This window comes from Vanessa atalanta, chromosome 11 (genome assembly GCF_905147765.1).
Source record: "Vanessa atalanta chromosome 11, ilVanAtal1.2, whole genome shotgun sequence".
Lineage (NCBI taxonomy): Eukaryota > Metazoa > Arthropoda > Insecta > Lepidoptera > Nymphalidae > Vanessa > Vanessa atalanta.
This window is the reverse complement of record NC_061881.1, coordinates 8,366,397-8,390,579: the sequence shown is the minus strand read 5'-3', so window position 1 is coordinate 8,390,579 and position 24,183 is coordinate 8,366,397. Positions and strand designations below refer to the sequence as shown.

Here is a 24,183-nt window from a genome sequence, read left to right as displayed (position 1 = left end):
AAGGTATGTAACATTTTAATTCACATGGTTGGCATTCTGTATGGATATAGTTAGTATTATTAACAGCGCCGATTTCTATTGGAATGAAGTTGCTTTTGATATATATGTGTTTATATATGTATCAAACGACAGACACAATCATATAAATTAACGCTTGGTAATAATTAAATGACAAAAAATAAAAGTGTTATTAAAAATCCTCTATGAATTAAAACCGTATGAAATAGAAAGAGACAGAAATATCTGACAGTTCACTCTACTGTAAGCCGCGTAAATGAATTTCGTTCCAAAAAAAGAACCATAAATTCCTAATAAATGCTCAACCAATCATAGAATCTAAAATTTTAAGTCCATTATACCAGTCTCACTCACCCTTCAAGTCGGATCAAAGTAAAATATATATTAGATAAGTGATATAAAGCTATTACTTAAGAATGTCAGATTACATTACAGATAATGCTTACTAAACCTGCGCTAGAGTTATCCTCCATCAAAAACTGGTAACTTGCTTTGAACCCTTGTCCCTGTATGTTTGAATTTGCTGTGAATTGAATTAACACTTCTGGTCCCGTTGATAGAATTTCGTATCCTGAAATTATATAACCAATTAATAAATGTTATTTCTTATCGAAATCTTTATTATTTTTCCAAATAACAAAATATAAAATACATCTTTAATTGTCTGTGAAGATTTTTCTTTGATTTTACTTAACTTACGAGCGCAAAAATAGTGAAAACTGGGTTGAATTTCAACATAATTTCAATGATATGTACACTATATTGTTACGTATATTGAATTGAATTTCTAATATATATATATTTTTATATATAATTAACACCTAAGTTTATCTGAATGTATTCCCTAAAACTAAATAATTCCATATTTCAAATAATTTATAATTACATCAGTAACCGATAATCTAGCTTTCTTCGCTAAAATCAAGTTCATTTATTATTTTGTATAAATATGTTAGCTATTTCAATCTAAAAACAAAACACTGCTACCTGGAAAAGGTACAGCCTATATACACATTTGTATTGAGAAAGAAAACATTTATGTTTCACAGTATTCGACTCCGTTAAATTTTAACTAACAATATAATAATCCAAATATTATCACACAGATATAAATCTATTTATTAAAAATCTGCTAAATAAAATCGAAATACTCAGAGCATTTACAAAAACAAAGACTTGGCATTTGGTCCGATAGCGCTTAAGTATTTTCCAGTTTTAAATTAAATACAGTTTTATCAGTACAAATATATAATTTTAAATGTAAAATGCTTAATCAAAAATGTGAATTTAAAAACACTTAACAAAAATACAATAAAAGAAAATATCACATTTAATGTAATTAAGTTGTACTTTGTTTATCTCACCTACAATTTCATTGCAGAGCATTGCAATGACTGGTGCTGTAGAAGTTTTTCCGTCGAACACTTTGATAATATCAGCTCGATTTAAGCAACTAAAAGAAAAAAGCAAAGACGATAAAATGACAATTTTTTTTATAGAATATTAAAAACAAATCTATCCCATTTTTATGACGATAACAGTTATTAGTTAATTGAGTTACCTTTCATCTCCTTTCTGTAAATAAGATTCTTCAAATATCAACTTTATTCTTTCATGTTTTCTGAAAGAAAATATAACCAGAGATTATCTTCAACGAAAACTGCTAACGTACATATTAAAGAAGAGAATTAACCGCAATCCAGCGGAAATCATGGAATTAGTTTCACTACATTCCGTGGTATTATGCGAGATAAATCTTGTTTATAATAATAAAGCCTGTGCCGGCTGATGCATCCAATTTAGCCGTGGAGAATAATTCTGACCGAATGTTATGAACGTGGAAATTAAAGCACGCTTGAATGCGTTTATTTACATAAATAAACGAATATTCGAATTTATATTACAGATGCAAATATAATTTTAAATGAATAGCAAGCTGTAAAGTTTTATTATATACCAACTACTTATATCGAAAACAAAAAAGGCTATAAAGAAAAAGGCTGTTTTATAATCACTTTTAGTTTTTATTATTACTTTTTATTGATATAAATTAATTTATTTTGTATCGGAAAATCGTGATCATTTAAGGAATGATTTGTTTATATTAAACAATCGATTGTTTTTTTGTAATTTTTACCTTGCGTTGAAATGGTAGCTGCATCTGACGTTGCTTGGGTAACTTGAAGGATATCTAGGACTGTAAAATCGCCCGTGCGCGGGTCTATTTGGTTGCGAAGTAAATACATAATCGCATAGTGTGTCGACGACTTTAACTCCGTCCGTTTCGAAGTTTCCTTTTGAACAAGTTATTTTATTAACAAAAATAACAATGAAAATTTAGAATAGTTAATTATTCTTCAAAATGTGCTAAAAGTTAACTAAGATTAATTAATTTATTCGCGAAGTACCCTAAATGGAGTTCAATGATTTATATTAACAAGATATTCACTTACTTCAAACAATGCAAATTAGATTTTAGCAATTTCTCTAACAATATTTAAAACAATACATAATAACAAATAGCTGATATGATCCAGTAGATCTTTTTCGAATATTGCGAGTTCCGTTTCGATTAAATGAATTAATAACTTTATCCTTAAGACGAGGGGAGGCTTCGGTTTAGTTTAAGTTTGTTACTGTTTCTTTTAAATCTTTGTACTATTTTATATCTAATCCAAATTGAATTAAAGTCCGTCTTACAGACTATTCAAATTTGATTAACAATAAACATTTCTCTAGTCTTAATTCCTATAATAATTTGAAGTAAGATTGAATTATTCAAATAAAGTATTTTTCATATCACAAATAAATATAATACAATTTATTTCAGTAGTGGAAATGTTTTATTGAAACGACTTTACAGAATAGAAGCGAGATGTATTCATACTATTGATTTTTCATATACTTGATCTACGAGTAGGTGTTGAGTATTCTTGGACATTAAATCAAGTTTTGCTTTGGCGCCGTCGTGGCGACAGCGCTTAAGATATTTATGAATTCCATTATTGTATCCCACACTTGTGTATTGCGATTTGTATAAATGTCGCCATGTTTATTTGTTAGTATAAAACAGACAAGTAATAATTCGCTTTCTAAATTAATTAATGTATGGAATTTCTTAACACGGAGTTTGAAAAATATAGTTATGTAAAGTAGTGCCAACGGGATACACAAAATATTTTTATACCATAATTACTTTGTCACAACAATGTATAGCTATAAATTTTGAATTATTATTAAAAAATAATTCGATATTTTTATTTTTTACATACAGAGCCGTGATTACGCATAGGTTAGAAGTCATAAATCGTGAAGATTACAGATTGAAATCTGAATTTAACAACGGAACGGATCCGAATGCAATTTGGCAAAGCGATAGATTATAGTGTGTGGAGCACATAGGTAACTTTGGATTCCTAATACCTGAACCTAGTTCATAAAATACATAGATATAGTTACGTCATATGTACCTATTGGTAGTTTGTCAATGACGTTAAATACTCACGTCTATCTATGAACCTGTATGTGCCAATAAAACCAGACGCGTTTGACATCTTTTCGCCGCTTTGAAGCTCTAATACCATTAGAGGTCCGTGGGAATATATAGCCGGTGGTGCATCAGCCCTGTTTCCGCATAGAATCCTCGACCAGGCTGAATATTCGTTGATACCAGGTGGACCGGGACCGTGAGTACCGCCTTCAGAATAGACTTTGAGAAAGTCTCCACGCGTACAGCTGAAAGAAAGGGTATCGATTAATTTATTTATAGAATGAACTTGCTTTGTTGTGATACAAAGGTTTTAAATTGACATTTAGTTTTTTTTTATAAAAAAAATAATAATGATAGCCAACAGATACCAAAGATTCTTACATAGCTAACGTCTGTTCAGGCGGTAATCCACCATAAAGTAATTTCCAAAAATAAGATAATTAAATATAATGTTAATAAAAATTTTGTGAAAAAAAAGCAACTACAACTGTCCCGCCGAGATTTTTTCGCCAGTTTTCTTCAAGTTCGAGGTATTTACTTCCCAACCGATATTACATTTTCGATAAATGCGCAAGTTTTACTTGTATAAGTTAGCCCGTCGATCATAACACATCAATATTAAACGAAGCTTCAAACGTGGGCATGCACCAAAGTGTTTCTTGTCATGTTTAATCTGTGTATATAATTCTCTCATCCGATCATTTCGAAAAAAAACGCGAGGAAATTTGCATGTGTTAGATACAAATCTACATGTATATCCTTCAGCCCGTAATTATGCAGCAAGGTGGAACATGCTCCTAACATCTCAAAAGGCAACGAAAATCGAACCAACAATGGAACATTAACAGACTATAATGTATTTACTTTAATTTTTGATTATAATAATAAGCAAGAATACAAATATTCTCTAACATTGTTAAATAAAATTTAAAATAACATAAACTAACATATGAAAACAGGTTTACTTAAAGTTTCCTTTTAAATAACGTCTCTATTCATGATTCAACTATCCTTTAAGATAAGCTATGTTTAAAAGATGCTTCCCTCGTGAAAAATAAGTCTCTGAAAGTCTTAGACGGCAAGGGGCTTTACGACCGTCGTCACTTTTGACCCCTCTCTTTATACTTCGAGGCTTCTCGGTGGTATAAGATTTATACTAAGGAAGGGATTAACCGGACTTAGTACACACACATTGTAGGCGAATAAAAATTCGAATGTCAAATATAATAAATTTAACATATATGTTTAATTATATTGTGTAAAGTAATATTTTTAGTAAAACAAATTTAGGCTCGTTTATGGTGCAACTAACTAAAAAAGTATTAGTAAGGATCTTTAATATACTAGCTTCTGGTCCCGACTTCGTACGGGTGAAATAAAAAATCCGAAAGCAGCGCCACATAATGGTTCCAATCTAAACCACACAGAGACTTACACAGACAAAAAAATCATCGAAATCTGTCCAATCGTTTAGGAGAAATTCAATTAGACAATCACGTACAAAATATTCATATATATTAAGACGATAATATATAGAAATAATATTTTTAGAAAAATATATTTCTTATGGCATTATGATTGTATCAAAATAAAGCAATAAAAACTCATTACTAAAAATTTATAAAAAAAAATATCATGTAACCAAGCAACCATATATTCTGACTGCAAACAACGAATTCTTTTTAACAATTCGAAATACAGATATCGTGGTGTGCAATAAAAGTAGTTGAACATCGACAAAGCACCAGAAACCTCTCGTCCGACTATAATTTGTACGAACAAGCTCGTTTTCAAACTTCGAACACCTATTCTGGAATCTATACGTGGTTAGTTTTCTAAAAATGAAAAACAGCGTGGACTTCTCTCAATTCTATTTGGAAAGTTGTCGAAATTTACGTTCTATTTTTAAATATTTGGAATTTATCGTATTGTTTTTAATACATTTATTTAGTGAACAAATATACGTATATTTTATAAGCTTACGATTATTCAATACTGTTAGTATAATACTGATTGCCAAAAAATAAGAAAAAGTCCTAATTCTCAAATTTGAATAAATATCCAAGATTAATTTTATCCTAAGATTTTACAGGATATATACATATATGAAGTATTCTAGTAAGAAGTTGATACTCTCGCAGTAAGAAAAGTGAGTTAGGTAGTATATTTAATGCAGATGAGCAGTAATCCATCTGACTACTATTAATAATTTAAATGAACTTGCATGAAGAATCGCAACGAATGTGAAAACCTACATTAATTAAACTTAAAAATTTAATTAATTTCAACCCGAACAAAGAATGTTATGCACAAATACCAGTGAATACGAGAGTCGGTACCGCAATTTTGGAATCATTAAATTAACTACAGAAAACGAAAACTTTTTCGAAACAATCCGAAGCACATCGGGGTGAGAAATAAAAGCAGCGAAACCTCGACAAGGCGCTCGAGTCCTCTCGTCCGACAATAATTTGCCCGTAAAAGCGTATTGCGACACTGTGAATACCTATTCTGGATTTAGAAATTAGTGCTTCGTATTTTCCGACGGTATTCTAAGATAATGTTACGATTTCTCATATTAAGAACGTTTTACGCAGACAGTCTTTAGGTATTATTTTAGCTTCCTTTAGTTTAATGTTTGCGTTTAATGGAATCAATCAATTAAGGCCCGTATTGGGAATTGCGTGACATTCCTTAATAAGATTGATTGTATCTGAGAGTTCCCGTTCGGTATATCGAGTTACATATGATCTCGTTTATTATTCTATCAGTTTAAGACGATGAATTTTGAAATAAGTCAGAACAAAGCATCTTAGACTTCGAAACTCGTCTCACGACGATTAAGCTTTTGTTCAAAACAACGTGTTGGAAAACAAGGCCATCTTAGAGTTTATCAGAGAGGGAGTAATAAAAACAACTACGAAACTTTCAAAGATAAAGTACTAAATTGTGTATGGAAATGAATATTTGACGTTTGTAAAGACGAATGGAGTACAAAAGTCGACTAACCAATCGACGGAAAGCATTTCAAACTAAAAACAAAATGAGAATTCTTTCGAACGGTTTGTCTTTGCCGATGCTGAAAAAAATTGTCCATTTACAAATATAAGTCAATTTTGGTTATGAATCGTTATGTGATCAAAATTGCCATGGTTTATTGTTTACGAAACTGGGTTCAAGTTATGTGCGATTTCTAGGCAGTAAATCACGAAGGCCGCCAACGACATGAATTCGGTTTTCACATATCGCGTACGAAGTATGTACCTCCTGTGCCGCGCTCCACGTTTGGAAGCTAGAGGGCAGACGTTCGGACTTTGTATCAGATAAGATATGACATCACAGACCTGTGATAGGTGCCAGTATAACATCACTATAGTCTACATTAACTAATTAAAAAGGTTGATTATATTTTGTTTTTCCGCAATGTATCTACTAATGTTATTATTACAGACCGTAATACAATCTATATATAATCTTTAACAAAATACTAAGGACGAATAATACTAAAATAACAATGCTAGAAATATAACGAGAATTCTAGTACTTATAAAAGTACAATTATAATTAAAATAAATGCGGTTATTTTTTTATTAAAAAGAGATAAGAGAGTCTAAGAATCAAAAGCGTTGGGCAAATAAAAAGTTAAAATGATATCAGCCGAAAAAAAAAAATGCCACAATATTAACGAAGTTTACACTCTCGGAGACAACGCTGTTGATCGTATGTTTGAACTCTGTTCGGCCGAGTTGGATTGCCATTCGGATTATGAGAGTGAGAGAACAAATACACATGTGTTAACGTACATATTTGATCGCTTTATGTCCTGACATCATAATAATAAACGAAACAATAATAATACGATACATATCCTGATTATTATTTATGATACATTTAGTTTCCACTCGCGACTTAGCCCGCGTATTAAGATCTAATATGGAGACGAGCCTCTCGGTATAAAAGTTTGTCCTTCATTTGGGTTTAAGCTTGTTTCAAGACAGACAGACTTTCGCATTTATAAGATTAGTATAGATAAAATTAAAACAGACATATTATATTATTTCAATTGTGATTCTGTTCAAATTTGTATATTAAATTGGTTGAGGTTAGTATCATAAACACGAGTATGCTGGATTTGTAGTTGTAACTCAGCGAACACGAGCGGCTATAGCTCCGAAATTAGTGTACATTAATGTACCATCAATTAGTCTTGTCTTGTATAATGTTACCTAGTTATCTGCTTTACTGAATACAGATATCCTTTGCTATATTAATTTGCGAAATAACCAATACATATAAACGATATTTAAATTATAAAAGTTTTTGTAAATATAAGATTATGTAATTCATTTTTCCAACTCCAGTCTTATTTGAAGCTCATTTTCCAACCTTTATTCTTTATACTACTCGTAGGTATTTCATAACCAATAATTTTATTAGTCGTCGTAAATAAAAATATTGATATTAACACTGGAGTAAACATTTTTTTTTTATATTTAGTTTTTTGTAAATTAAAATCAATAATCAGTACTAATATATGAGGTGATTGATGGTTTTACTGACTAACTGAAATAATTATTAATCCAATATATAAGGCTTATGCTAGAAGGTGCAGCGTCACGCGGAAAAGGTTTTTAATATGTAATATTCTTATATAAGATTCTTAAGTAGGACGTTCGCTTCGCAGTTTCATAAGATTTTCAATTTGGACTGCGTGAATTCGTGAATTTCTCTTAAATCGTCTTGTCAATAATATGTAAACATCGACTATGCTTTATTAAAGTATTATGAATTTTTATGATTAATATAATTGTATTATAATGCCCTTTAGTGCTAGCGAGATCGTATGAAACCTTCTCACATGCATCGTGCTTACATATTACGTACATTGTACATAGATACGAAATTGCACCAAAACACGTTCATTAGAGATACACGCAATTTTTTTTAGTTCTCGATTTGTAATCTCTACCAATTTGAATGCTGCTATTCGTATTCAACAATATCGATGTTTTTATGCATTTTTTATAAAAGCCGAATTTTTGATTGCTCTATTCGGAAGTTGTGTTGATTAGACAGTCCTGTATACTCTAATCAAACTGTCGACGTGTCTGTTTTGTAGACTAAATTTAACGTGTTTTCGTTTATATTTAAAGTTCCTAAAATATATTTATCAAAAGCATCGACGTCAAGTTTTATACATTGATATTCTTATCACGTGGCCTGTATGTAGAATAGAAGTATGACAGGGACGTATTATCTGAATGAAATATTTTTCGAAGTGGTACATCGTTTTGGAAATTCATTTAGACAGAGATGCCAAAAACTTTTGAATACTCTTCATATTATCGTTGAATTATATTTGATATTATTTTATATATTTGACCATAGAGTTTACTTTGTTACGCTACGAGGTGGTCCGGTTGCTAGAACACTTTTATATAAACCGAAGACTGAGATATTAAAGTCGAGCAAGAATCAATGAGTTTTCAGTCGTCTAATTTGTGTTTATAATTAATCTTTGAAGGAAAAGATCGTGAGAAAATCCGCAGGCGTTAGATAAAAAACATTCACGTGCGTATCCATCAACTTATATTGTAGCAGCGTGGTGGATTAAGCTCCAAAATCAAATCTTTAATTTCAAAGGAGTTCATTATTTTTTTTTTATTTGGTATCAAATGCATTTTGAAGGCTTTCTAGTATTCCATTCGTAAAACCGTATACATTGCCCCACAAGTGAAAAGAGTATCTCTATGCAGTCATTTAAAAGGAGTAATTAGTTTATGTTTGTTCATTATATTAATGTTTTCTCACAAAATCATTAATATTTATCCGTATATGAGAACATTACATAACACATGTTATTAAGAAGCAACAATTAATATCTTGATTTCTTTAAATCTTGACAAGACGTACGGAGAAGAGAGTATGCTGAATTTTTCATTACTAAACTTTCGACAGTTCTTCTCATGTCGGGAGTGTTTCTTTTCGAACCGAAAGAAGAATATTAAAAATCAAAATAGTGTAATGCTTCTATGCTAAGAAAATAAATTTGAATTTAGAATTCGGAGGCTTGTATCTAGTAAAGGACATTTACAGGATACTTTTTGCTACTATCAACAAATATAATTACAATACAATTGTTTGTTCCATTAAAATATATAATACATAATATATACATAATGCAATAAAATGATCGTAAAACGGAAAAAAACTGAAGGCACTCGATGAATGCTAATTAAGTTAAATCGTGGTCAGCAAAAATATCGTTATATCCACCGGAGCTTAGTTTCAATTAGAATGCCTGGTGGATCGCGTAATTACACTGTCATCTATATCTGTCACGCCAAGGATTTATTGTTCCCATTCATTTTCCAATGAGATAGGAAAAATGTTTTTCAGAAACACTTTACCTTTTAAATGCTTGAAATTCTATCCGTTCCGTGAATGTTACTAATAAAGCCAGTTTATGTTAAACTAAGTTTAAAAGGAAATTATAAATTAATGTCCTCATTTTAATTTTAATTAAATTTGTTATAAGTTATAATATTATTACATATGATATCTTTATTATATAAATGATTATCTTATCGATGATATAAAATTTATTTAGTGAAAAATAATAATCTTAGGAATAAATAAATGACAATCAATTTATAATAAAAGAAAGGTAATGCAAAACGTATGCATAAACTTACATAAACTATTATATTTTCGAAAATTAAAAGCATAAATTTTTAATGTAAAATTTCTATTTTCTAACGCCGAGAACTTGACCCATATTTAAGATTAAAACAACCAACACGTAGCAACCTGGTAGTGTAATAGAAAACATACTCGTAAATTTTATACTGTAATAATAATTATTAGTCATATTAAGACTAAATTAATAAATAAATCTTATTATTATATGAAAAAAAACGCCCGGATTTAGGCTCGGGTTCTATCACAGGATACATTTTTTTGTAAAAAAACAGCATTGTAAATTTGTTTATTTGAAAAGAGCAACTATGCGAGTTTCTTGCCGGTTCTTCTCGCTGGAGGCTGCTTTCCAAAACGGTGGTAGTATTTTAATATCGACTTGTTTACTAGTTTACTTGAATAAAATTGATTTGATTTGTTTCGATTTATTACTTACGATTTTTTCATTTCGTACTTAATTTAGATTTATGGCTAAAATTAAATGTACGTTATATATGATCAACGTGTCGATAATTTTAATATGGTAATGTAAATAAGCCTTAATATTCATTGGCTTATTTTCTTGGCTTCTCGCCCTACACCGGTATTTATGTCAACGCCTTTTTTACGCTTCACCTTTCACTCTAACCCTTCAAATATATTTCATACTAACGCTGACTTAATTTCGTTCTATTACGGCTAAATTTTGACAATACGATAAAATATTCCAATATAATCTACAATATACTGTTTCTTTCTACATTTCATAATAAAATATAAAAAAAACATACATAACACGTTTTAAGCTAGAGATTCACATTAAAGTTTTAACAGGTCACGCCAAAATATTGCTTTTTGGTTCCCTTCGGCAATTACATTTACGGTGGTTGCGACCAAATAATCAATATACTGCGGTTAACATTTATTAATGGGTTACTCAACATTTTCCAAAGTAATTAACTTTATATTATAGACTAATTTCAGACTGCATCGCCAATGTAAAAGGGGGGGGGGGGGGGTTTGCGTGTTCGTATATAAAATATCATGATGATCAGTTAGTAGTAGGTAGTTAAGACGTAACGAACAAACCAACTAACTTTTAATTTTATTATATTACTTACATCAAACAGTCTATAATCACAAAAGATAACTTTACAAAGCCAACTTTATCTTATTAATTAAATCCTACTGTAAACATTGACATTTATCAAAAGAAAGTCTTCAAATAAAATTATAGCATTAATCTTTGCGACATTAAATTATATACATTAATTTGCTCGACTACGCATTTTGATGCCATCCAATTTCAAGTAGGTAACTCAACTCACTTGTTACGTCAAGCATTATTACAAAGCGGCCTCAGGTAATATTAAATGTGTGCGAAGATTAGGCGAGACAGCGTTATAACAGACGATATCAAAACAGATGTGTTTAGTGGAGATCCACCAATCAAGTAGATAGTCTCACTAAAATTATAAACATATCATAGCATGGCGACCATAATTACCTAAATTAAATCATTGCTTCAATCTTTGTATATTTCATATTCCTCTTATTTATTTATTATATTATATTAAAGATGTAGTAATATTATAAATATTTTTGAACGAATTTAATATAAAAGATCTCGAAATCGGTTTAACGTTAGTGTTAAAGGCAATATTCACTATTCACTGTTCTATACATTACCTTACATTCGACGTTTTGAGACGATATTAAGTATTTTGTTTCTTCTTAAAAAGCAACATTTAACTTAACATATGTGTATTTATAAATATATTTTATTTTACAGAGTGAAATTTTGATCACTGTTTCCAATCACCTCTGTAGAGGTATTAAATAAGAAGAAAACTCGAAACTCACCGTAGAACCCGAACGTGAAATATCCGAATGTAATACGCGACTATCTAACTATTTATACATATAAAAAAACATGTCCTAACTGACTGATTCATGATCGCCGGGCGTAAACTATTAAGGTTAGGGCCAAGAAATTTTGAGAATGGGATCGTAAAGAAGAAAGAAAGGGAAATTCTACCCATAAGTGGGTGAAAACGTTTGTATCGAAATCCGTCATTTTTTAACTTAGAAACATGAAACTTTACTTTTATATATACTTCTATCACTTAATTTATTATCAAAAAAAAAATAATTGATAATTCGATTTGATAATTAAATTGATAAACTCATTATTTGAAGTCGTTTAAAAAAAGGTAGACTACCAATAATATGTTTACAAAATTTATTTCACTTTCATAAACTTTGTAGTTGGTGGTTTTCAAAACGCAAAAACTACCTTCGGTTTTTTATTGCGATGAAATTTACGATGGCATTAGTGGACTTAAACTGTCTAAAATGTTTTATTTTGTGTCGTTACGAAGTCGTCACCATTTTTAAAACAAGGCGAATAAAAAAAACAAAGTGGTTTTAACGTTTCGCTGCTATTTAAAACGTCGTAGTCCAATTAGGACAACTGCGTTTTGTATTTTTTGTTAACTGCTAAGAAAAATTAAGCTGAATTAGGCGATTCGAAAGAAACTTTTTTTCCTCTTATGTAGCGAGAATTTTTACAGTGAGTAATAAGTTTTTCTTAAAATTTATCTCCGAGGAATTTATCATTTTCTCTGTGACGTTATGGTATAAATCTATTTATACTCGAAGATAAAAAATACTGTGCATAAAAGTTGCTTAAACATTTCTGCATAAAAGCGATAACAGCTAACTAACACAACTAGAATTAAATACATTTTTGTATTTTAGTGCGTGATTTCAGCTTCGGGTACTGGAATTTCCAGAAATAATACTAATACTTTTGTACTTAAATCTACGTTTTACACTCAAAATACTGCTGTGTAGTTATCCTTCTAATAATATTCTATTTTAATTATCTCGTGTCCCTCAAAGCACGTGACGTATAACCTTTGACCTTGAGTCTGATATCTCTCCGCAGTTTTAATGTCTTCCTATCGGATCGACAGCGAGGATTGGACTTTGCATCTGTGTTTGGGCACAGACTTGTCCAGTATATATCTTGTTCTTAAATAAAATGTGCTTTAGCTACTTACATTGGGATCAGAGTAATGTATGTGATGTTGTCCAATATTTATTTATAATATTTTATTATATATGTGTAATAATCATATTGGCAAGTACAAAATAAAGTCTAAATTAATACGCACAATAGATCAGAACACACATGATTGCAAACAAAATATTGCATTTTATAAGGTAGAATAAAGAATACATAGAAAAATACAAATGTAACCTGTTGTTTATTTTTATTAAGTATAAATAAATTGAATAGAAATGGTACACCTTTTGTATATTCTACCGTTTGTTAGTTCCGCTCGATTAGTCCTAGAATGTCACCGCAACGCGATGATATATGGGACGTATTTCAAAGAAACGATTTCGTAAAACGATAAACAGAAGCATTTTATTTTTACGTATTTTTTACAGCTTTGTTACCGTATTTTTAATATATAAATAAAAATAGGTTACGCGAAACGCAAATGTCTGAACTAAATGGCAATAGTGCGTCTTCGTAATGACAAGAACAATCTTAACCTATGACTGCAGGTTTCACCCCGGGGTTGTTTCTATGTGTTCAATATGTTCATGTTTGTAATTCAATTCATGTCGATATAGGAAAACATCGTGAGTGACCCATGTATCAGATGTAATATCACATTAGTATAGACCAGTTTGTACCTTATATATAAGTTGATAAATCATTGAACAGTACTTGGATATTTACTGTCTGTCATTATTTATTCCTTATTGTAACATATTTATTCCTGAAAATATTTAAATTAAATTCAATTTAGAATACATGGAAGGTCTCGTTAGGTACTTAACAAATCATTCACCATAATTCACACTTAACCGTTAATGGATAGGCGTATAAAAGATGTTACTAAAATTAAGAATGCTATTTTTTAAAAGCAAGACTACATAATGCTTGCAACTTTGCAATAGCAAAGTATCTCATGAAGTAAGTGCCTTATTTGTTTAATTAAGGAATAAGTGTGTTTTCTATCCTTACTTTGCTTTTGATATATTTTTGCATCACTTTTTATCCTTATACGTATAATAAATTAATTAAAAAAAGTAGGTAGCTTGGGTCACCCGATTGGAACGAGTTATATTCTGTATTAAATAATAGACAGAATTAAATAAATAGGACGACAAGAAATAAAATTGACATTAAAAATCCCGCCTGAATAAAACATTAACAAAAATAGAGAAAGAGAAAGAGATATAATGCTTTTCCGTTAAGTGACTGTGTTTGCTAGTTCATTATACTGTAAGCATAAAAGCAATTCCAATATCTTTGATGTGGTTGCTGCACTTGTTTGTACGTATGCTTTATCGCATCGCGTTGGCTTTTGTTAATCGGCTTAATAGCTTAAAATACATTATATTTAAAACATATAGTAATTTCGTCATAGCTTAAAATTATAGTCAATATTATAGAAAGTCCCAATGGATATTATATGAAGGAATTACGTTATACTAAGAGTAGGTACATACATGTTTCGGTTACGTTTAAATATTTCATATCAGTTATAATATTCATGAGAAATCTGTTCGCAAGATCCCGTGAGGAAAGCGGAGGAGCTTTGAAAGGTATGTTTGTATAGGAAATTAAGTGTAAAAACAAATTATCTTGTTTATCTCAGTACTTTGGTTTTTGTGTTTATTGGTAATTAAAATATGTATTCAATATAGTATTTTTATTTATGTAGACATCATAATGTCGATGTCGTATCGATGTTAAACTCTTATCATTAAAACATAATAAATCAAAAAAAACTAAAACTTTGAAATCGTACTATTCACAGATATAAAAATAATAATAATAATAATAGCGGAAAAATGAATACCAATTTGAAAATAAATGATAAAAATTGTATTGCACGTGTATTTAAATAAAATATACGCTATAAACGGTGCTAAAAAAATGATTACGTACTACGAGTAGACGTGATTTCTCTTTTACACAAACTCCGAAGTCTTTATGGGCAATATGTGCGGGGAATTGTTAGATGGCAGAAACAAGCCTGGAATTTTCTTTGCGAGGCTATTTTTACTTTAATGCATTGAAACGCAATATTGGGGGTCGAACACACTGTGCGACTAAGTGAAGTGTAAGTTAGAGTTTGTTCACAGTAGTTTAGACCGACGCGACAATTTCGAAACTGGCTGGCGGCCGCTTCGTTGGTATTGGCATTTTCGGTATTTTGGCAATTTAAGATTATCGAATAAGTAGCAAAGTATCGATTTTATGTAGAAAATAGATAATACTATTTTTTTTGACAAGGTTTCTAGGTGTATTGCTGTTTCCATTTATTTAAAAAGGAAAAAGTAGGTACTCGTGATAGTAATCGTTAATGTCCAATCAAAAAAAGCTTATCATCCACTAAATACTTTACTTATAAAAGTCTTACTAATAATGATGATGGGTGTAGAAGCGAATATCTTAATATGCATATCGGGAAGGGTTTTTGTACAATATTCGCCATGCAGTATTACGTGCATATATTCTAGAGTCCGCGTGCAAACGCTCGAGAAAACGCTCGAATGTACGACACTTTACGGTCGTGTCCGGGCAAATATTTACGTGTCCGGCCTGTCTGGCTTTTGTTAGACTTTTTGTCAGTATATTAAAGTCTAACCTAGTTGCACGCAGCGCTTGTAGATGAACGATAGCTCTATGGAATATAATAAAAGTTATGTACTTTAAGAAAAGTTTTTTTAGAGCTAAATGTCTGAGCTAATTTAACGGCGAATTCAGTTTTATATTTTACAGAATTAAAGAAGGAAAAGACATTCATATACACAGGTATGAAAACAAAACTATCACTGTAATAAATTTAAGTATTTTTGTAAATAAATAAGTTTATTTTTTATTTTGAAGTGCTTTTTTTTACTGTAGTGGTAAAACCCCTTTTAACATACTAATGTTCGTGTTTGCCCCTTCAATTGAACTTAGCTTGTGCAATTGCTACAAAATCACCGAACCTGCACCATTTGTAGGCGGCTCGTAAACTGTCGCATTGTTGATGAAGTGCAAGTTAATTTAAAAATAAAATACATTATAATCATTAGCACAATTTGAAGTTTCTCCTGAATGTTTGTTTTCTTGATGTTATCAAGAAAACAAACATTCAGGAAATTATACATTCAAGAAATGCAATATATTTGACCTTTCATTTAGTGAGCCGAGATGGCCCAGTGGTTAGAACGCGTGCATCTTAACCGATGATTTCGGGTTCAAGCCCAGGCAGGCACCACTGAAATTTCCTGTGTTTAATTTGTGTTTATAATTCATCTCGTGCTCGGCGGTGAAGGAAAACATCGTGAGGAAACCTGCATGTGTCTAATTTCAACGAAATTCTGCCACATGTGTATTCCGCCAACCCGCTTTGGAGCAGCGCGGTGGAATATGCTCCAAACCTTCTCCTCAAAGGGAGAGGAGGCCTTTAGCCTCTAATGCTAATGCTAATGCTTTCATTTATAATATAGCAATCGTAACATAGAATTCCTTAAATCGGCTGTATTCCTGAAATGAAAGATATCAAGCTCATCTCTCTTTACTGGAAAGGCAAAACACAATCACAGTCATAATTATATTGAAATAATGAATATAATTATGATTAACGATTTCATATTACTTTACTAATCTCGAATTTTACTGGACCAAATATTATTAGAATACGTTTTACTGAAAAATAAGTATATTATTTTTTAAGTGATTCAATAGTTTGTTACTATGTTTAAAGTAACCTTATCATAGCTTAGGTTTTTAGCCCGCTCATATATTATGTTCTAGTGGTAGAATATAAACATCCGTAGTCTGAATGTGTCTAAAGACTATCAACTTAAGGACAAGCGTTATCTGGCGTGGAATTTGCTACTATCTTTAACACGAGTAGCGCATAAGTAGCACCCGTTCGTGTTGCGTCGCGTTACGGCTGTGGCACGTAACACGAACCTTATTTTACTTAACTAACTCGTCTGATTAAAAATAAAAACAATCTACTGCTTAGTATAACACTCATTGAACTAGTTTAATGAATAGTCGAAAATAAAGTCGATTTAGAGACTTTATTCTCTTCAGATGTGGCAGGAAAGCTACACCTGCACGATATCGTTTCCCATGTAGTGGTTGCAATATCTCGTCATACGAATACGAATAACTTCGTATTTTATACTGACAATAGCGAAGATGAGCTGATGATGATGATGTAAAAATGGCAAGCACTATGTAGGTTCTAGATTATAATATCAAAATTGCGATTCGTACGAGAGATGATAAGATTATGGACAAGCTAACCAAATACCATCCACACCAGCTGAGGTATCCAGAATTTCACGAAGCTTAGTAAAACCAAGGAACTCTATTCAACAAAGCCCAACTTTGAGTCAATGAAGAAGTCGTGGTCTATAATATTCCCACTGCTGGTCTCTCTCCCTTTGAGGAGAAGGTTTTTGGAGCATATTCTACCACACTGCTTCCACCACCACTTCCACTAATGCGGGTTGGTAGAATGTCGTTTTAGAATTTAGACACATGTAGGTTTCCCCACGATGTTTTCCTGCACCGCCAAGCACGAGATTAATTATAAACACAAATTGAGCACATGAAAATTCAGTGTTGCTTGCCTGGGTTGGAACCCGAAATCATCGTTTAAGATGCACGCGTTCTAACCTCTGGGCCATCTCGGCTCTCTTCTTTCGGTCTATATAATGTTACATGATATATAATATAATATAGGCATGGAATAAATGAACTACCACTTTTTTTCACATGGCATACACTGTCCTAACTAGTAAAAAAATAAGAGTTCCATGATGAAGATTCATTGCATAAATAAATTGTCTGAAGTGTCTTTACTTTTCCGATAGGTCTTTGTGGTGGGTCCATCGAATGTTACCTCAGAGACTTGCTGAATACTATTTTAAAATCCCGCAGGTGAAAATCAGTGTATAAAAGGTTAATTGAAACAATTAATTTTATCATATACATGCTCTGCTTTTCCGATTACATTCGTATTTGCCGGTCGACCTGCTATTATTATTTAATGTATCCCATCAGGCCCACTTGAGATTCCATCAGACTGCCATTGTCAACGCAAAAATAACCAAGATGCATAAAATCTTTCTGTCCTGTCGATATGGCTTTAAAAATTAATAATTAATTTTATACAAAAGCAAAGAGAGATTAAGAATTGTTTAAGAGAACTGGTCAGCTTATCAGCTATAAAATGAAAACGAATAGTTTGTTTGTCTATCTCTCACTCACTAGATCACTTAGGTACTTTATAGGCTTAAATAATTAATAGTTAGCTGGCAAATCATTAGTTGAAATTATGGTCGAAATAACGATAATGTACTGTTTCGTGTTCCATTTAGTCACAATTCGCGATTACAATAATAAATATTTTCTAATTCCCGACATTTCTCTCTGAGCTATGGAATTAAAATTCATACTATATAACCTGACCTAATATTGCAATTTTTAGTATCGTTTTATTTACATTTTTTTTTTCACCGTAATTTAGAGATTGTTTTATATAAACCTTTAAAGGCAAAATTATTATTCGATATAGAAATACGGCGCTTCTTTTCAGTTGCTAATAAAATATAAAACAGATTCGGAAATTAAATGTCTCAGATCTTAAAGCTGGATAGAAACTCAGAGGGATAATTGACTTTGCTTTTTGAGGTTTAGATAAAATATGTAATTCATTTTATATTTATAACTTATCACGTAATTTATTCGTTGGGTAATAATTAAAATGCCTATATATTTACTGGGTGGCAGGGATTTGTGCTAGCCTGTCTGGGTAGGTACCAATCACTTATCAAATATTTAACTGCGAAATAGAAATATTGTTTATTGTGTTCCGGTTTGAGTGAGCGAGTCAGTGTAAGATTAATAATAGATAATAGATTAGATAAGATTGGTAGAGCATTGGCTATGTAAGGAATATTTCTTACCGCGCTAATATCTATGAGTGGTAGTGACCACTTACCACTGACACCATTTGCCCGTTCGCGTACGTATATCATAAAAAAGTCCCGTATATCCAATTTAAATAAAAAAACGCGCAAGATCCTTAGAAAAAAGTTTTTTTAAATAACAGTCTACACTTGTATTTGTATCGTTAAATTGCATCGCACGCTGTTGAACAATAAAAGGTTAATGCGCTCTCATTCCAGACGTTCAGTTTATATAATTCTAAAACACAGCGTTCTGTTTGCGTTTCTATTCAGTCACGTTTATTCAGCTTATCTGTACACAGTTTTACACGTCGAAGGCAGATTTTATGATCAAATGAAGTTTATTGCGTTCACAATAGCTGCCTCCAACCATTTACATCGTCTGCTTTATGGGTACGAAATGTGCTGAAATTGTAAACAGAGCGTTTTACCGGTTTCAGTACCATTCATCGGTTATTTGGTTTCGTGCTACGATGATTTTTCATATTTACAGTTTCTTATATAAAATACTTCGAATTCGAAAGTTGAAAAAGTAGGTTGACTGACAACATTACTGTTACAAAAATAACCATTGCTCACATCGCCAAAGTGCCAACCTTAGGAACTAAAATATTTCGTTCTTAGTATAGCTCAAGTCTAAAACAATAATTAACTATTGTACTAAGTTGCTGTAGAATAAGATTATGATGAGTTAGTGGTAACTCCCCAGAAGGGCTTGCACAGAGTCCTATTTGTGCATTGTCTATACAACACAATAGTCCAATCCCATAAATTTTATATGGATATATTTATTCGTCTTGGTATGCACAAAAAGTTTCTTTGAATATATCAATAGATGAATTCGAAGATTATCCAGCTATTTCAATCTCAAATTGCGAACTTTTAAAAATTTAATATGTGTATTAACTAAGGTAAGCTCTTTACTTCCTCGCTCTAGAACGATTATAAACGATTGGAATGAGTTCAAGTGAAAAGACGATAATCGAAAACGATCAGAGGAAGTACAACCGCAGAATCAACGGCTTATCGTGCTTTCCGAATCGTGGGAGAGTAAACACTGCTAATTTCCAAACTCCGGACTGACAATTTCTTCACAGAAACACCCTAATTACTTTTTACTGTCCCAGCCCTGCATTATAAGCTAGCTACTAAACCAATGAGGCTGTTAGGCATAAATATACGAGTACGTACATGAAGGTTAAATGCTCTCTTTTGGCTCCGTTGTAGGCCGATAAGTCTGTACGAACTGTTTTATTGTAATATCTTAATAAGATAGGATTTAAGTCCCAAGAGAGACAAAAGCCTCGTCTATTAATGAGATCGTTTCAGTTCTTATCTTGTCATGCTCTTTATCATTGTGATTTATATTCTACGACGTATAAGAGGAAAATTTTATATTAAATATTATTTAGCCTCAAATAAAATAATATTTTAAATGTAAAAGTCACTTCGTAAATCAAATTTTGGCTATAAAGGCTTAGTGTTAGGGCTTTGTGGCACTCATCATATAAACGGCCGCCAGATAGCAAAAATCTGTATTGTTGTATTTTGGTTTGAAGAGTGACTGAGCGTAACTACAGGCTTAAGAAAAGGTTACGATAGTATACGTTTAGGATATTTCTTACGGTGCCATGTTTATGAGCGATGGTGAACACTTACCATAAGTGAGCTGCCTACCTGTTTCATAAATAAATAAAGGATAACCAAGTCATTCAATTAGGACATAGTTGGTTTGACACGGAAATGAAAAAATTAAGTTATATATTTATAACGGCTGCTTCGCCCGCGTGGATGTTTGTTTGAGAAAAAAGTTGCTGTTGCACTTTCGAACGGCTGGACGTGGTATTAAAGCGCTTTAAAATTAAATCTACTGAGACGAGTTTTATGAAATTTTTAAGTCTATAGGAATATTTAATATTATTTTTCTAGAAAAAAAATTAACTGTTTATCTGATGGTTTTAAATATAATTTAATTACCATATAAGTTTTAAGACATTAAAATAAGCTAAGTTTTTTATCTTATTAACCTAAAATTATGTCTAAATATCAACACACATCAAGGCATACAGATTTTATATAAAGTTTGAAGAGAAAACAAAACCGCTCATAAATTTTTTAAAATCTATAAATAGTGACTTATTATTTGAAAATCAATGCACTATACTAGAATACACGTTTGCTTAGTGCACAAGTGTATCCTTAAGCAAAGGTGCACTATTTGATCTAATTGAAATTTGAATCCTCTGGGTCAATCCGATCTAACCAGAAGATAAGTCAAGCATAGAATATGATTTGTATGACCAACGCAGAGAAATGTATTTTTACCAACTTCTCTACTTACTCTACCATTAGTAATAATATAAGTATTTGTTTTAATAATAAATTTATAATAAAACATATTATTTATAATTTAATACAAATAATAATGATGATTAACGTAATACGAATTCGTTTTAGAAAAATATTATGATTGTTCGGACATCTAGAGTAATATTTTATCGAAACTTCCATCCTTCGATCAGAACTAGTGAATTAACGAAAGAAACTCAGCTATCTTAACACTTACACATGTAATAATATCGGTTTAGCAACGACTAAACACACACATAAACAAATACCAAATACATAGTTAGATACGAATCAAATTAATAAATTGTAATACCCATTATAACCATACTCATATTTATTTATTGGTACTTAATAACTGGTTACCCGAGCTGGCGATATAATGGGGTTTTGATTTATACTGGCCTATCTTTAAGACGCTGGTTATAAAAGAAAATCGAACGAATTTATTCTCAAATATACCGAGCTCAAAATAGAATAAAAAATTACGTCTAATTACTTATTATTATATATCCACTAAAGAACATTTTTTTATATAAGTAGACGCAATTATAATGTAACATATATGTGACTATATGAAAAGATAGATTAGCAAAAGATATACATATATCTTAATGTTTAATTAGTAATAATAGTTTCGTAAAATCGTCGTACTTGTTATCAAATATTTTTTGATTTAATAGTTCATGAATGTTATTTGTGTGTGTTGACATCAACACACACACACATACACATACACATATTAATTCATGATAATAATAAGCAATTAGACCTAATTTGTTATTCTATATTCGGTTCGGTATATTTGAGATTAAATTCGTTCGATTGATCGTGTTCGATGTGTGTGTGTTTTCTTTTGTTTCATTACTTTTTTTAAATAAAACAGTTTTATTGTTATTAGTAAATTGAATATTTCGTACCAGTATTCTAAATGAAATGGAAAACAACTGAACAGGTTTCGTTACTAATTCCATTAGTAGTAAAGATAAAAAAAAAACTTACTCCAAATGTTCCTTGTAAATGTCAAAATCGGTGAACACAAGTTCAACAATCTGATGTGGTTCCGCGTGGAATGTGTATAGGAGACAGAGGCCTCGTGGATATGGACGAGGATAATCAGGACTGCTGAACGTTCCTCTTTCCTTGCCATGGGTTGATGTGAAGCGAACACACGAGCAACCTGATAATAAAATAAGGATTAGGTAAATATTATACATCCTAAGTAAATCCTCTTTCACAAATAAAGTTATGAAAAGGGGAATATAATTAATTCTAAATTTAAAAAACAAGTTTATGTGAAGTAAATGAAATTAAATTTGAATGGAGAACCCCAACTTGATGAGTCCTTTATTCGCGTAAAAGCGGTATAATTTGTACACACTTTTCACAGTAGGATCGTTAAGATTATCTACTAAGAAAAAAAGTTTTTATTATAACTATACTTTATATGACTATTAATATTAAAGAACACTTTCTTAAGAACATTAAATATTTAAGATTCAATGGTTATCAAATCAATATTATACATGTATTACATTATGCAATTAAAATGGGAAATCTATAACTACATTGATTATTGAATATATATTATTATTATTATATACATATATCTAAAACAGTATATTCTCGACAAAATCTATATTACAAAAAGATTTTAAAAATCAAATCATGTGTATAGCTACGTTTCTTATAAATATATGTAATATACTAATTTTGTACCAACAGATAGTATGCCAAAATAAGAAATGCATATTATTATAAATAACGCCCGTTGATAAACATAAAAGGAAAGTAGTATTTTGATCTATAAAATGAAATGTAACCATTTTCATTAAAATAATATAGAGCAATATACAACGACCATTCCACGTTTCACGAGTAATAACATTTTATATTAAACAAATGACGTCCATACAATTTTTAAGTAAAACCAACGAACGTAGGTCGCATCGGCACGCATAATGACAGTAATTGAAATGGGACAATCAAATACAACCGTAGCAAATGCAAAACATAATAGGTATAATAATCATAATATTAACACTTTGAACAAATAAAATGTCAGAAAAATATAGGGAGGGCGGCGAGCGGGACACGGCTTCGTCCTGATGAATATTTTATGTAAAAATCTTTTGCGACTATGTCAGTTCCTTGGGTAATCTACCGTGCCGTGAAATGAAAATTTCAACAAGGAATTTTTTAAAGCGAAATTGGAAGATAACTTGCTTGAATGGGATGCTATTTGATATCACCATAAAATGTTTTTTTCGTGTCAAAGGCATTTCACCGAGCCTCGAATGTGAATTGGGGTCATATTGTGATCCTCATTTTCTGTTATGTGTTTGGAATATCTACTCAAACAGATATCATCGAAGTATACTGCGAATAAAATTTGCCTCTATAGAATGTGGGTTGTAAAATATATTTACATAAATAAACGCGTATTTTTTTCTGAATATCAAAATTACGTTTCGTTGAATATGTTAATGTTGACTTCAACTAGACCTGATGTAAAACTAAAATCATTATTATTTCCCGAGAGGTTATTTCTAAATTAATTGTAAATATATTCAAGCCCAATTTAGTATCATCAGTTTTATACGTATTGGCGAAATTTCACGTTACTTAAATAAAAAATAATA

At 30.9% G+C, this 24,183-nt stretch overlaps 1 protein-coding gene across 2 annotated transcripts in view; it reads right to left on the bottom strand.

Moving 5' to 3' along the window:
- The window catches only part of LOC125067209 (suppressor of lurcher protein 1-like), a 74,299-nt gene that overhangs the window by 16,661 nt on the left and 33,455 nt on the right, over positions 1-24,183 (bottom strand). For both annotated transcript variants that reach the window (XM_047675666.1, XM_047675665.1), the window contains exons 4-9: positions 22,544-22,721; positions 3,524-3,753; positions 2,156-2,312; positions 1,580-1,639; positions 1,383-1,471; positions 470-589 (exon numbers count right to left, since the gene is read on the bottom strand). In XM_047675666.1, coding sequence (XP_047531622.1) covers positions 470-589; positions 1,383-1,471; positions 1,580-1,639; positions 2,156-2,312; positions 3,524-3,753; positions 22,544-22,721 — 834 coding nt within the window. The remainder of the gene's footprint in view (positions 1-469; positions 590-1,382; positions 1,472-1,579; positions 1,640-2,155; positions 2,313-3,523; positions 3,754-22,543; positions 22,722-24,183) is intronic.